This window comes from Glycine max, chromosome 11 (genome assembly GCF_000004515.6).
Source record: "Glycine max cultivar Williams 82 chromosome 11, Glycine_max_v4.0, whole genome shotgun sequence".
NCBI classification, from domain to species: Eukaryota; Viridiplantae; Streptophyta; class Magnoliopsida; order Fabales; family Fabaceae; genus Glycine; species Glycine max.
This window is the reverse complement of record NC_038247.2, coordinates 4355175-4371106: the sequence shown is the minus strand read 5'-3', so window position 1 is coordinate 4371106 and position 15932 is coordinate 4355175. Positions and strand designations below refer to the sequence as shown.

Sequence of the window (15932 nt, the reverse complement as noted above, 5' to 3'; positions counted from 1 at the left end):
AGATGTTAAGTTACACGAATGAAAGCGCTTATATGAGAAAAATCATATATATTGCATTGTTAGTAATTGTTCGAACTATTATTTTCTAAAATTTACTGATATAGTGTATTTGGTTACCTCGTTCAATAAATTTTGACCCCTAAAATTATGATAGAAAATAAAAAAAAAATTGAAGCAATTATTTGTTACTTTAAACTTGATTTTAGAAATGATTTTGACTGAAAGTTAATTCAAACACAAACTAAATTCATTAATACCATGCATGTCCTTCTTTGTATTTTTGTATGGAATATTGGTTTTTTTCACAGGAGGTAATTTTACTTAAATTGAACAACAAAATTTTCTTACCAAATATACATAATAAAATTTGTTTAACCAAAACATTCAAAGGAATGCTATAATAAAATTCCAAATTGATAAAATCAAGTAAAAAAAAGTTAAATCAGTGTAATTTTTTTTATTATACCATCTTATAATTTTTGTTATGTTAACTATTTTTTATACAAAAAATCAAAATAAAAGTAATATTTTACATAATTAAATATTTGGTAAATAAAAAAATGTTTGATACATTATAGATCTTATGTGCACTACCAAATAGTTGCAAAATATTTTTCTTCTCTATTTTAACCGTAAACTATGAAATTTATTGTGTATTTTACAGGTATTTAAATTTAAGTAAAATTAAAGATAAAACTAAAAATATTTAATAAAATTATTATTGTTCTTACATAATGGTAACATCATAAATAAAATGCAATAACCGATATTTTTTATAATATATTGGATTTTATTTTATGAAATAAGAAAAAATTAAGGAGATGAAATTTTTAGAATTGAAAAAATATTATAAAAAAATTATTTAAATTCATTTTCATATTCTAAAGTTTTTTTTACCTATAAATTTGATTTTTGTATTTAATAATTAGGCTATAGATGCATACAAAAATTAACGAAAATTAAATATTCAATAGTCAATAGATGCATACAAAACGTTGAAGGAAAACACGGGAAGATAAAAAGCATTGGTCTTTTGCTTTCTTTCTCTCGCGAGGTTAAAATATGTTCAGATTGTAATTTACAAATAATGTTCAACAGAAAAGTATTTTTTACATGAAAATTTTACATGGCCTTTTGTATATTATTGCTTTATTTTGGATTGAAATTCTTACATGGATAAAATTTGCTTACGTCAATTACTTAAGTTTGAGTTCCACCACATTGTTTAACCTTTTACTTAATAACAAAGGAAAAATCAAGGTACAGAACTAAAAGTGAAAAAAAAAGGTAATGTCCTTCCTAATTTTAATTTTTGAATTATAATTATATTAATAATAAAAATGATCAAATAGAATAGTCTAATATTGCACCAAAACTAATTATAAGAATCTAATATTAATAATATAAATTCAAAAGAAGGTCGAAAATTATTGTTTTAAAAGGCTATCTAGTTAGGATGATAAAATAGAATAATCAGATAAGATGTAAATCAGTGTGGAAATGCTGACCTTTTTTTTATTAACTATATATAAAAATTAATAATCTTTTATAATTTATTTTATTTGTATATTTTATTTAAATTTATAAATAAGTGTGTAAATCATACCATGAGGACCACTGTATTTTAACCCACCACAGCTTGCTTTTATTATTCCATTCCATGTCAGAAAATTTACGGCATCATTAATCAGACCATAAGTGTGTAATCTACGCGTTCTAAATTATTTTTTTTGGCATCATTAATTACAAAGTTTATACTCCCATCAAAGATTAATTGAAAAAGAAAACCGAAAGTTTCGGCATTTCATTTTCTTTTGTACGAAACGCACTCTCTTCTTCTTCTTCTTCCTCACACCATTGTTAAACAAACACTCCCCACGATCAACTAACCCAACCAACCTACCTTAATTCTCGCAAACTCCACATTTCAATTCCACTTAAGATCTCTGCAGGAAGAGCTTCTCACTTTTCAATTCAACCTCATCCACGATCCATTCACTAGCATTATTACTTATTGCATGCAATGCTTTGACCTTCAGCCACTGCACCAAATCACGTGTCTTAGTCGCAAAGCAAAACCGAATGGGTCTCTGCACTTCGAAACCCACTCATTACTCTCCTCAATCCGCCACTCGCTCCCCCGCGGCACCTTCTCAAAACGACGCCGTCACACTCACTCTCAGCGCCGAACCTCACGCCAATGGCGAAAACCAAAACCCTAAGGAGCCCGAGAACAGCGGTACGAGATCTCCGTTTTTCCCATTCTATAGTCCCAGTCCGGGCCGCTACGTGTTCCCGGTCTCTCCGCGGCGCTTCTTCAAGCGCCCGTTTCCGCCGCCGTCGCCTGCCAAGCATATAAAGGCGGCACTGGCGCGTCGGCACGGCTCGGTGAAGCCCAATGAGGCTGCCATACCGGAGGCCGAGGCGGTCGCCGGACTCGACAAGAACTTCGGATTCTCCAAGCATTTCGGAAATAAATATGAACTTGGAGGTGAGGTTGGGAGAGGGCATTTTGGGTACACCTGTGTTGCGAAGGTGAAGAAAGGAGAGCTGAAGGGACAGCAAGTGGCCGTTAAAGTCATTCCAAAAGCCAAGGTTTCCACCAACATTCACAATCACATGCATGGCATAATTAGTTATTAAGTTATTGTTTTATCCCGAATGATTTTCTGTTAGTTTTTGAAAATTGTGGTTGAATTGTCACTCCTAACTAAGATTTTAAATTTTGGTTGCGGTTTTGTCACTATCCTTGAGAATGGGGGAAATTGCGGACAAATACGGCCAATGCAGTTGCAATTGCAATTTTTGTTGTTCCAAAACACCCGAGTACAAATGCGGCCAATGCAGTTGCAATTGCAGTTGTAGAGTCCAGAAACCTTGATGTTGTGGCCGAAATCATAAACCTTCCTGCCAACTGTTGTTAGTTTTCTTGATGTTTGAACTGTGATTGGGAGATTTCATTTGGCTTGTTAGTATTGTGGAGTTGATTGGATGCGTTGGGCTTTCCAATTGTGCTGCACATGCATTTCTGCTTTGCAATAGGGAAAATTGTGTCATGGAACGATGATGTATCAGTTTATGCTGTCTAAAATTAAAATAGTACTGATTTCTGAACAAATATAGCAAAATGTTTAGGCAAATAAAATGACCAGCTGAAATTATCCTAATATAGTCAAGTATGGATCTGTTGTTTTGTTTCATTTGTAATTGAGTGAAGTTTTTACATTTTTGTTATGGTTGTCTTGATTTTAGTATTTTCCTTTAAGCTACTTTATTACAACACAGTTCCATTGTTGGATCTTTAATAGTACTGGATCTAGGCATGAAACAAGTGGGGCTTTATCAAATTTGTGAATATTTATGAAAAGAGAAGTAGACATAAAATCTATTACGAAAATCTAACACATTATTGTTGTCTATACCAGTATACCTTGTAATTTATTTATTTAAACCCCTCTAGCCTCTTTGAATTTTATAATAATTTTTTTTTTGAGAATAAAGCAAAGTCACATGTATTAACTTATTTATTTACTTATTAAATGTTTGCAATAATTTATTTTAATTTGTATCTATGAATTGTAGATGACCACTGCAATTGCTATCGAGGATGTGAGAAGGGAAGTAAAAATATTGAAAGCTTTGACTGGACACAAGAATCTAGTACAATTCTATGATGCATATGAAGACCACGATAATGTCTATATAGTAATGGAGTATGCTTCAATTATGTTGCTTGGTGAAGTTAAATGCTATAGTTCATTTTTTGTGGCAATTTGATTTATAATATCAAGATAATTTGTCCTTTTTTTTTGGATAATTAAGTAAGGAAAAGTGTAATGAGTTTTATAAATAACAGCTTTTCTTAAACTATTTTGCATGTTCTAGGTTGTGTGAAGGAGGAGAGCTGTTAGACAGAATATTATCAAGGTATTTATTTATTTTTAAAATATACAATGTCTGAATGTTTAAAATTTGAATGCCACTGATGGAAATTGGGGATAAATGGAAGTGACTGGAAGATGCAAAATTGTGTGCTTAACAACTATAAGATATCTCTTTGCTCTTTCAGAGGAGGGAAGTACACAGAGGAAGATGCAAAAGCTGTCCTGAGACAAATACTGAATGTAGTTGCCTTTTGCCATTTACAGGGTGTTGTGCATCGTGATCTTAAACCTGAGGTGAAGTATATGTGCAGTTTTTAGAGATTTCTTCTCCCCCAACCCACCCTATTTTTGTTTCATACTTTCATAATATTGAACTCAGCTGCTTAGCTTAAGTAGTCAGAGAGTCAAATGTTAGAAGTATCTTTTGCATTAAAGAAAGACCTTTTCCTTTTATGTTTGAAAATTTATTTATCTTTTGGGGAAAAAGGGGTAGAAAAAAACAAAATGGAAGCTATGGAAAAAATATTGTTGTCTTTAAATGGAATTTTTTACTCTTTTATTTTGTGTGTTTGGTTAAAGATTTCAACCTATGCAAAAGGGAAAAACACAATTTTTGATGTGCCATTCCCAGCTTTTGGATGGCATTTATGAGAAGGAACATACTTTTCCTTTTAATCAACATAAGTTTTTGTTCACAATCATCTAATACGAACAGGCTATAAGATGATTGTGATTTTGATTGATTTGTCTTCTAATTATTATCAAGTACAATTTTTGAAGATGGCTAGTTTTTGGATCAGAACTTCTTGTTCGCATCCAAGGATGAGAGCTCAAAGCTGAAGGCCATAGACTTTGGGTTGTCAGATTTTGTTAAACTAGGTATATTTTGATTCCTTTTACACTGTGTGCTATTTATTATCTTGGAGTTGCTTTATTTTTTTACCTTTCATTGTCCTTTACAGATGAAAGACTTAATGATATTGTTGGCAGTGCATACTACGTGGCTCCCGAAGTTCTACATAGAGCTTACAGTACAGAGGCTGATGTCTGGAGTATTGGAGTGATTGCATATATTTTATTATGTGGTAGCCGTCCCTTTTGGGCCCGAACCGAGTCTGGTATCTTTCGTGCGGTATTGAAAGCTGACCCAATTTTTGATGAACCTCCTTGGCCTTCTCTGTCAGATGAGGCAACCAATTTTGTTAAGCGATTACTAAATAAAGATCCACGGAAAAGAATGTCTGCAGCACAGGCGTTAAGTGAGTTTTCTCAGCAATGATTGCTAGCTCTTGTGCTTATATTTGTTACTTACAATTTGCATACTGCAGGTCATCCATGGATTAGAAACAAGGATGTAAAATTACCTCTGGATATTCTAATATTCAAGCTCATGAAGGCATATATGTGTTCCTCATCTCTACGAAAAGCAGCTTTAAGGGTATGTCTATCTATGTAGAATTTTGTCTGCTTTTAAAAACCTGATATTGATGGGAAAGACATTTTGATGAACTGTATGCCTTTTATCCTTTGATATCATCTCTCTTGATTTTTGCTACTACAACTGTGGTCTCCATTGGTCTCATATTCTTCAATTATTAATAGTTATGAGAAGTGCTATCAATACACTATTTGACACACTTTTAAACACTCTAATATTGCTTTAGAATTTGTTGAAAACTACAAAATTTTGAGTAAGACTCATTAAATAAGTTGTGGGTCCAACAAAGTATTTTGATCTTCAATAAATTTCTTCCATCAGTAAAGAATTGTGCTGCATTTCTCTAATAGGTATACTAAATTACTACTTATCCAATTTATTTTAAAGTAAATGTTTCTGGCTAAGTGAGCTAATTGTTGCCCAAATCATCTCAGTAGCTACTGTGTTGAATATTTTATAGTTTTTCTAACCAGGCAGACTCATGTTTGTTGTTACTGGAGCATTGGTTCTTTCTGTTATTTTGATTATTCCTGCTGCCTTTACTTTATTGATCACACTATATTTGCTTCTCAATAACTTAATGGATTTTTTTTTTTCGTGGGCATTGGGGCAGGCTCTGTCTAAGACGCTAACTGTTGATGAGCTATTTTATTTGAGGGAGCAGTTTGCACTTTTAGAGCCAAGCAAAAATGGCACCATTAACTTGGAAAATATCAAAGTGGTTGGTTTTGTTTCAATTTATTTTTATTTAAGATATTAAGAGGAAGGTGTTTGTCATCTCACAACTTTGAGCTGGTTAGGTCTTGATGGTAAATGCAACAGATGCTATGAAGGAGTCACGCATACCTGACTTTTTGGCATCAGTAAGTGTTATGATTTAACCATAGAAATTATGCAAATGGCATTTTGTACCCGTAGTGGTTATTAATACAAATAATTTGGGTGGCAGCTTAATGCATTACAATATAGAAGGATGGATTTTGACGAGTTCTGTGCAGCTGCCCTTAGTGTTCATCAACTTGAAACACTTGACCAGTGGGAGCAAAATGCACGTTGTGCCTATGACTTTTTTGAAAAGGATGGAAACAAGGCTATAGTCATTGACGAACTAGCTTCGGTATGGTTGATCTGACTGATGACTTGATGACAGTTTATGTATACATGCCTTTATAAATCTTTATACTGAGAATATTACTGTGCTGATTATTATATAAATGAAGATATCTACCCATTTTAACTTTCATGTTGTTGCATTGTGATATTAATATATTGATTTTCTTCATTATTTCATAGTGCCTAGTTACATTTCCTTATATTATTTGTTTTAACTAAATAACCAGGAGCTTGGGCTTGGTCCATCTGTCCCTGTTCATGCTGTTCTCCATGATTGGATTCGGCACACTGATGGAAAATTAAGTTTCCTTGGATTTGTCAAACTGTTGCATGGCCCATCTAGAAGTCTTGCAAAAGCTCTATAGACCTCAGAAGCTCGATAGAATATCCAAGAGTGCTTGACTAAACTATATGATGATCTATATGTGGCTTAAAAATTGCTAACAGAATCATCACAACCCTATCATCAAGTGATTGTCTTTCACATTGTGCCTCGGCGTATACGCTTTTAGAATGATCTCGTTCTTTAACAACTTGGAGCAGGAAGCAAACCTGCTACAGGAGTTTGCATTTTCCACTGTAAAGCTGTAGTGTATTAAAAGGGTACACTCAATACTGTAACATGTTAGAAGGTTCACAATTGAGGTGCATCATTCTTGTAATCTTGTCCACATGCAAATTCATTGCTTTGTAGTTTGTATCCAGAGGGTTTGGGGGCACTTTTGTGCTTTCAGGATTATTGTAGCTTTTGGGAATTTGTAATTTGATTTTTCTTGGATGATTTTCTCATCATTTAAAGGTGCTGATTATGTTGATAATTGGCCCGAGGCAGGAAATGTGAAGTATCTATATCCCACCTCAATTCTGCACAATTCTAATCCCTATTTGATTGTTGCAGTATAATTGTAGATGTTGCTAAACGTCTGGTATTTTACAAAAATCAGATAGACAATGGAAATGGAAAAAATTGCATACTAATAAGAATCTGTATTGTAAGGTTAATTTTTTATTTGAATAAAAATTTAAAAATATAAGTTAAAATAAAACTATGTACAATTACAATATTTTTTAATAATTAGTTTAAATAAAGAAGAGAATTAGTTTTGATTTAAAAGAATCTTTTTTTTATTTGAAAAGTTGATTATAAATAGTTGAGATTTTAGACCAAAAAAAATATATAAGATATTAAAAATAATTAAAGTTGATATATGAAAAAAAATTAATTAATTAAAAATAGAAAATATTTTTGCATCTACAATTTTAAAACATTTTTTAAAAAAATATATCATTTCACTTGTTTTTCTCAAAAAATATAAAATAATAGTTTTTAACTTCAAAAAAGAAAAATCTGTCGTTGAGAATTGAGATAGTTGGAAATTCGGCCCAAAAGTGTCGAGCGAGCCGAACCAAGGTCCAGCCCCGCTTTTTTCTTCTTTTCATTTAAAATTTTAGTTTCGAACATTTAAATTTGTCTGTGAACCCAATAACAGTTACAAGAAATGGATCATACGAGAAGAGGAAAGAACAAAGTGATGGTTCTCTCTTCTGAAGAAGAAGAAGAAGAAGAAGAAGAAGAAGAAGAAGAAGAAGACAGCGATTGCGATGAAGCGTACGAATCCGATGACGGCGACGTTGATGATTCCTCCCTCTCCGACAAAGTCGTCGCCCTCCTTCGAGGTTTTAATTTTACTAACGAAATTAATAATGCTGTGTTGATGATCAGTGCCGTTGAATTTCTATGTTTTTCGTTTGAATTTGCTAGAAGGAAAAGATATTGAATCTTTGAAATTAAACGAATGCAAAGCGTATCTACGGAATCACTGCTTGAGGATCGCAGGAAATAGAGATGTTTGTGTTGCCAGGATAAAGGAGCATTGGAGGTAAGGGTTTCGGATTCTAGAAGCCTATTGACTTAGAAGCGTACTTCAAGACATTGAAATTTTGTATGGAATTGAAAACCCAATAATCAATTGTAGATGTATTCATACTTACATTGTTTTTGAGAAGACATTTTAATTTAATTTTTCTTGTCAATGCGTTTTGCTTCAATTTGTTTCAACCAAAGGAATTATGTTTGTCCTATAGTTATTTCTAAGAAAAATTTGCGTCATATCCATTAAAGAGCAATATAGTGATTTTTCCTAGAGAAGATAAGGCTTGTTATCGTTGATTTTGAATGGTTGTTTTTACCTCTCAGAAGGTGTGTGTGTATATTTTAATATCTCAGGTTAAAACATGGAAGTGGCTACACGATTTACCCAAGATCGTCCTTTACCATTAATTGTACTGGTAAATTGTTTTTTTCTTTTTTTCTTTCATTTGCCTTACTCTTGTTGTTCTTTGAATAAATACTTGTTTTCTCACTTTCCTCAGGTGATGTTTGCATGGGAGATGTTGTTCTGTTCAGACAGAAGGTTTATGAAAAGTAATTTGTCTGCTCTGGTCATTTTTAATCAATGATTTTTCCTTTCAGTCCTGAATTGTTCCTTTCAAGTTAATTATACATTTCGCCAGGTTTCATAAAGTTACTCGGCATGGAAAAACTCTAGGAAACAGAACTGTTGCTGGGAGGGTTGTGAAGGAGAGTTATGGTGCAGCTAAACAACAACATACCTTTACTGTGAGTCTAAAGTTAGCTGCAATAAGTTGGTTACATGAAAAAGAGTCCTGTATTGCTCCTTGGTCTTTTATTCGGACAAACATAATTGGATTATATATATACTCTTGTAAACTGAGCAGAGCAATGGCTATCTTGGTTAGTGAAGTAGAGTTCTGGTTTCACTCTCAAGTTTGTCTTGAGAATTTCACTCTCAAGTTTATCTTGAGAATTTCACTCTGGTATTATGTTTAATTTTTTTATTGGTGTTGGTACAATTGTTTTCTAAGCCAATAACTTGTACTTGAGAATAGAGAAACAGTGAATCAGAAAACAAAAACAACATACTTGGTTTCGTAGTGGCATTTTATGCCAAAGAAATTTCTTAGCCAGAGTTTGCAGATTAATATTATACAGCTTTTTTTTACCAAATAAGGAACTCTTTACACATTAATAGAAGTCAAATTCTTCATCTATGTCTTGCAGGTTGAAGTATTGTGGAGTAGTGGGGTTAGGAAATTGCCTCCTCTTTCTCCGTTGCTTGTAAAGGGCCGGAATCTCTATAAACAGAAAACTTACCGGCAGGTATCAATTATTGCGTGCAAGCCTTTATCTCTGTTTTCTCTTCTATCCTCTGGATGTTACAGTTCCTTACTTTTGTTGTTCTTCATGCTCTAGAGATGGAAAAATGAAGCTGATAGAATTGAGGTACTTAGTGAGAAGCACAAACGTGGTGCAGCAGCGAGATCTATGAGATCATTGAAGCGAAAAAAGAAAAGTTGTTCTGCAAATGAATCTAAAGGTAATTTTGAACATTAGCGGATGCGTTTGTTGCATTATCTTACAGTTTTTCACATTATTGGTTACTTGTTACTCATCTCTTGCAATTATTAGGTTCGAAATGGCAGCATGAAATCCATAATAAAAAACGATAAAAAATAGGAAGATCAAATGTAGTAGATAAGGTTAGGCACCAAGATGGCATCAGGCACTTTCAACTTCGAGAGGTCACTTCGTCAACTCGAGCAACGCAGAAGGAGAAAGCATCTTCAAGCAACTACAAGGGGAAGTCACAATTGGGCTCAATTTGACCGTTACCAAGTTCCAGTTTATCCATTACATAGTTATCCACAAAGTACATACCAATATCAAGTAAATTCTCAAAGCAGGAATGTGCCAAGTGAATTCTTTTATCACAACAGAGGCCTAATTCCAAATATGACAGGATACCCACCTTCCAGGCTTCGTGTTGGTGAATTCACATCTCTGTCGCAACATCCGGTATCCAATGATATTCGTCATGCTTGTACAAACCTGTACGACTTTGAAATGAAGAATTATGGATGGAGAAAATACGGTATAGGATGTGAATTGTGATCTGTTTTTCATTAGGAAGACTCGAGAGTACACACAGTTTTGGTTTCGCCTTTTAACAGTGGCATGATCTGGGATCCCCATTTGCGCATTTCCAGTTTGTTCTAGTGAACGTTCGCATTCTCAATGGATGGAAATGGAATGTAAGCATTCTTTTTTCAAACGCGGTCTGGGTTAGAATGTACAGATACTTCAACATAGTTGCGGAACCGATATGCGATCATATATCAAATAAATTTGGTACTTGTGATATACTGTTGGATATTTGTAATTAGTATGATTTTTTTCATTTTTTGAAACTTTTTATCCATATAATTAAATATCAATAAAATATTGTTATGTTAATTATTTTTTAAAGTTCTAATTATTGATAAAAATTAGATGTTGCCAACTTATTCTGTGTACTATACATATTTTATTAATTGTTTAAAGATTTAAAAATAAAGTAATATGAAATATGTTTAAAAATACAGCAAATTATAGATATTCTATGAGGTTTATTGAGATTAACATTTACGGGTGTTTGATTTAAGGAGTGAATCACAACCGAAACTAATTGCAATTAATTTAGGGTGTGAGAGAAGGTGTTTGGTGAAAGGCAAAGTTTTGAAAAACATGTGGATTCCATGCTTTTCAACTTTCATTTCAAAATGAGATGAAAGAGGGTGAAAGTTGTATCTATCATGATTGCAGGGTACAATAGACAATGAGTTGCAACATCCTCTTGTTTCTTTGTATACATAATCAACTATCCTATTAGTATGATAAGTTATATAGGAATTGAAGGTTTGAAATTTGATCGAGTTGGTTTTTGTTGTTGACAGGATAATTAATTACGTAACTTACATTATTAATTGTGTATTTTTTTTTAATTTCATCTTAAGCTAAAATTGAAGTGAACATTATGACGGGATACAATGGACATTTTGATTAATCATTATTTTTCTACTTTTTTCTTTTATTATTTGCTTAACAACTTTAGTCAATTATTTTATCTGTTTTACACTTTGTTTCATTTTTATCAAATCACTTTATTTTACATTTTTTTATTTCGTTTCATCTCTTTTCATTTCTCACTACCAAACATAACCTTACAATAATTTTTTATTATTATTTTTCTATGTTTGCAACAACTCTCTCATACGAGATATTAGTATTGTGTATTTCAAAAAATTATTAGGTTAGTGTAAGAATAAAAAAAAAGGAAGGAGTATCGAAGTAATTTGATGAAACTTTAGGAATTGTCAATATAACTTTCTCCTCGCATTCCACGTAGAGTCAAACTTGACCTTGCAAACTTGTCAATATAGCAAAAGGCTATTGAAGGAACAATTAGTTTTCCATTGGTTTCCAACATCAGACTTCCGAGTCTGTGTAAATGAGATTTTTTTAATGAAGTTATAAAAGTATGCTTGGACAATAACTTTTAAACATATATAAACCCATGTCTATGAAAGGCAAATTAATTATTTCTCATTGCCACCAACAAGTGGTTCCTTAGTTGTCACCAACTACAAGGAGCTCTATGAATAGGTGTGCGAGGTCACCAATTATGTACTTCAGATTTGAACTTATGACAACATCTTGAGAATTTTTTGAGACAACAACGAAATATTTGTAGGTATTTTGTGAAATTATTCTAACTAGTGGCTGACTGGTTTAGGGATGAAAAAGAAACTACTGAAAGAATTATTAATTACATTGGCTTCCGACATTAGAGTTCTGAGTCAGGTGTAAATGAGAAAAAAATTCAATGAAACTATAAAAGTATTCTTGAACAAATTTTTTTAAGAATAAATTATGAAAATCTCTTCTAAGGTATTAAATACATTTTTTTCCTTTTTCAAAACATATAATTTTTTAAAAAAATTAAAAATTAACTAATTTTCTTAAATAACATAAAATTAATTATTTTTTAAACTGTAACATCTGTCCACCAAATATTAATTAATTTTAACTTTTTAAAGTAGTTTTATTTTTCCAGCTTTACCCTTTATACTCATCCACATTCCACACAGAACACGATGGCCAACACCAAAGCAAAGGATGGCAAGCGGCAGCAGCATTTTGAACAAGATGGTTTACATGCTTTGATAACCTTAGAAAATATACTCTTATTTTTCATCTTCATACTGGAGGAATCTTGTCTGGTGTCCTTTTATGTTTGACCAAAACGTGTAAATTAGCTTGCTGCAAAGATTATTTCAATAGGTTTCTATTAAATGGTCGTGTCGGATAACAGACAAAAATTTATGCCTCTTCCTGATGACAAATTATCCGGAAAAGAAAAGAAACAGAGGAGACGAAACATCTCTAGTCATCAACCGTGGCAACTTCAGCGGAACCCAGACTGAATGGGTGGGATCATCTGAAAGAGGGTAAGTTTGGAAAGAAAAAAGATAATAAAAAGTTAAATTAAATAAATATTTTAAATCATATCAATTGACAGGTGTTGACTTATAATTGGTTGGGAGGATTAATCATAAAGTCACCAACATTTATGACGGCTCCAATATAGTGGTATATCTCATTCAACGCGTGCTGCGTGTCACGTCCCTCTCTCTCTTTGCGGACCAAAGAAGAAAAAGATAAAAGAGAAACATCTTTTTCCATTTTTAAGCCAGTGAAATGTCAATCGAACCGAACTAGCCAAATATGGCAGGAAATGTCAGCACTGCATCTACTAGCTAAACCAGGGAAATGACAGCAACCGCTAGATCCTCTAAGATTTAATTATTTTCCTATAAATAAGTTGGATATATTAATTAATTAAAATACAAACATATAGAACAACACCTTTTATATTTTTAAAATAAGTTGAATATATTAATTAAAATATAGAGCAACTTTTATATTTTTTTACAACTCGTGTAAACTATCTAAATTTCACGCTCAGTGGATTTAATTATAGTTTTATAGGATAAGTAGTCTTTATTTTTAATTTCATGCACTAAAAATATCCATATGCATGTGATATTTAAGCAAATGCAGAATGTTTATGTGCCGTAGAAAAGAACACGAAGTCATGGTTGTGTCCATGCAACCTTGTTCTCATCCCATTCCTCTTGGCTCTCCCCTTTTCAATGCCGGGCCCATACCAACCCTTCCAATGCAACTTGCATCCATTACCGACAAATTAAGCACTTTATCACCAGTTTGCTCAATACAATATGATTGGGTTGGTGAGCAAAATCTTTGTATATCTAAATAGTAATGTATATATATATATATATATATATAATTTTCTTCCTTTATTTAGCTATATATAATTAGTGTATCACAAAACAAAATAACAACAAAGATGACTGATTACCTGATGATCAGTATAATCAAAGTTTAGTACACTGCTAAAAGCAAAATGCATGGTTTTTTAAAACATATAAAAGGAAAATCACTCGTGAATCTTGACCAATATATATATATATATTTTACATGAGAGAAGAAATTAATGATATGATAGACATCAAGTAGAGAAATAAAATATTGAAAATGGGAAAGGTGAGCTAAAAGAATGTAGCATTGTTGGAACGCAGGTCGATCTCCTGGGTCCAAGTGGTTCGGTCCTGAACGTGCAAGTGCCAATATGTTTGAGCCACTGCGTCTGGGTCCATTGTGCCCTCATGATCCTCTCCGCTGCTTATGCTTTCATCCCTAACTGAACTTGATGATGATGATCTTCTCCTATACACATGCACGTCCACAACATCATGCATGCAATTAATTAGACTTCATGTTAAATTGTACCATTAGTTAATGTGTATGTGGACCCATCTTTAGTTAATTCATGCATAGATATATTCATTGACATCTCTTTAGATTTTTTTAGATAGATTAGGACTTGAATGGAATCGGAATAAATATAAAAGGGAAGGGATAAGCAAATGCAAAGCAACAGATGAAACTAACTAAGGAAAACGAACCTCCTGGGTGGGGCAACAACACCGTCAATGATTACATGTGCTATGTGCACTCCCTGAGGTTGAAATTCCTTCGCAAGGCATTGCGCTAGTGCTCTCAACGCGAATTTCCCACAGCCTGTATATTTATATATGTCTCAATATTCAATTTATTAATTAGTAATAATCTAATCATCAGCTATATAGCTAGTTCCATTTTTTGCAGGGTGGAGAAAGTAGGAAAATAAAAATGATGATTATTTACATAGTTGGGAGTATCCGGCAATGCCATATAGTGACGCTGAACAGCCCGTGAAAAGGATTGTGCCCTTCCCTTTTTCCACCATCCCCGTCAACACCTAATTCATTCCATCCATTCAACAAACCATAAATATTCAATAACATAGCCAGAATTAATTTAATGCAGCATTTTAGTTTCTAGGGAACAATGTATGTATTTATAAGTTAAAAATCAACTCGGAGAGAAGTAATTTTGTCAGAAGTAATTTTGTTCAAATTATTTTTTTTGTCAGAAGTAATTTTGTTCAAATTGAATAGAATTACCATGACAGCTAATATATCCAAAACTGGAATATCAAAGCACTAATTAAGTTAGAATATATAACAAAGTTACACAAGTTGAAGTTGATTTAATTTGCTCGGTGTTTGAGTAAATGAATTTTAATTCAGAAGCCAGAAGTTGAACTTGTGTGATACTTTTTTGGGTAAGTATTTTATGCAAATATAGAAGGGGAAAAAAAGTGAGAGTATATAGGTACCTGTTGAGCGCAGTGGAAGGCAGCGACGGCGGAAACAGCTAGGGATTTTTGGAAAGTGTCGAGAGGTATGTTTTGGAAGGAAGTGGGGTTTGGAGAGAGGGATTGGGGTTGGTGATTAGCGTTGTAAACAAGAACCTCCACGAATCCGAGCGAGAGCACTCCTTCGAATGCATCCCTGACGCTTTTGGAGTCGGAGCAGTCGATACGTATTGCAAACACCTGTGCTTTCTCCTCCCTCGCTATCTCTTCCGCCACTCCAGACAATCTCCCTGCAACAAGACAAAATATAATAAAACAGAAACAAAAATGATTTATCGATGTATGTATGTATATACGTGCCTAGGTCTCGAGCGAGAATGGCTATGGTGTAGCCTTCGTGAGCAAACTTGCGGGCGATGGATCGACCCAGCTTGGGCCCAACACCGACTATAGCAGCAATATTGCCTCGTGAGGAGACAGAGCTTGCCATGCTTCTTATCATCTAAATGAAAACTAGCAGATTCTTAATTAAGGAAGAAGGAGGTAGTTTGGTGGAATTGAAGCTACGTACTAAGTAGGAATGAGATTTATTTATTAAGTAATGGAATGGAAGATATGGGTTGGGGATGATATGATATTATGTCGCAGTGTGTGTGCTGTCTGAATCAGTGTGTCTCCCTTGCTAGCGCCACTGCTCCTCCCCTCAGCACGTACCTTCTCTTTCTCAAGCTTCACTGAATAATTTAATTATTTTTTTACCAGACAATCCGGAACACTCTCTCACTGTTTTTTACATGCATATCTATTTTACTTGACATTTTCATTGCTAATCTCTCTTGTCTTTCTTACACACAACAACTATCCTTCCTTCCT

At 33.3% G+C, this 15932-nt stretch overlaps 2 protein-coding genes and 1 pseudogene across 3 annotated transcripts; 2 read left to right on the top strand and 1 right to left on the bottom strand.

The window, feature by feature from the left end:
- The first annotated feature begins 1776 nt into the window (after positions 1-1776).
- On the top strand, positions 1777-7297 carry LOC100815721 (CDPK-related kinase 5). Its single transcript, XM_041006600.1, has 11 exons — positions 1777-2595; positions 3583-3713; positions 3886-3927; positions 4070-4178; positions 4685-4763; positions 4847-5143; positions 5213-5322; positions 5936-6043; positions 6123-6185; positions 6272-6439; positions 6663-7297. Exons 1-11 carry the CDS (start codon positions 2083-2085, stop codon positions 6798-6800), a joined length of 1758 nt encoding a protein of 585 aa, XP_040862534.1. The 5' UTR covers positions 1777-2082; the 3' UTR covers positions 6801-7297.
- A 602-nt stretch (positions 7298-7899) lies between these two features.
- LOC100809286 (zinc finger CCCH domain-containing protein 62-like) lies at positions 7900-10750 on the top strand (annotated as a pseudogene). Its single transcript, XR_001383437.3, has 8 exons — positions 7900-8112; positions 8198-8315; positions 8663-8724; positions 8809-8860; positions 8950-9055; positions 9518-9616; positions 9710-9833; positions 9926-10750. The product of XR_001383437.3 is annotated as a zinc finger CCCH domain-containing protein 62-like (transcript).
- Positions 10751-13642: 2892 nt separating this feature from the next.
- Positions 13643-15932, bottom strand: LOC100815193 (very-long-chain 3-oxoacyl-CoA reductase). Its single transcript, XM_003538772.5, has 5 exons — positions 15420-15932; positions 15081-15349; positions 14567-14660; positions 14326-14440; positions 13643-14086 (listed from the first exon to the last, which is right to left on the bottom strand). The coding sequence occupies exons 1-5, from the start codon at positions 15559-15561 to the stop codon at positions 13909-13911; spliced, it is 798 nt and encodes a 265-aa protein (XP_003538820.1). The 5' UTR covers positions 15562-15932; the 3' UTR covers positions 13643-13908.

Bases quoted from the DNA above. Each gene is read 5' to 3' on its own strand.
- LOC100815193 (XM_003538772.5), bottom strand. From the start codon at position 15,561: ATGATAAGAAGCATGGCAAGCTCTGTCTCCTCACGAGGCAATATTGCT. The intron at 14,441-14,566 runs GTAAATAATCAT...ATAAATATACAG, and splicing joins TGCCGGATACTCCCAACTAT to GCTGTGGGAAATTCGCGTTG. The intron at 14,087-14,325 runs GTTCGTTTTCCT...GCATGTGTATAG, and splicing joins GTTGTTGCCCCACCCAGGAG to GAGAAGATCATCATCATCAA.
- LOC100815721 (XM_041006600.1), top strand. From the start codon at position 2,083: ATGGGTCTCTGCACTTCGAAACCCACTCATTACTCTCCTCAATCCGCC. The intron at 4,764-4,846 runs GTATATTTTGAT...TGTCCTTTACAG, and splicing joins GTCAGATTTTGTTAAACTAG to ATGAAAGACTTAATGATATT. The intron at 6,044-6,122 runs GTTGGTTTTGTT...TGAGCTGGTTAG, and splicing joins ACTTGGAAAATATCAAAGTG to GTCTTGATGGTAAATGCAAC.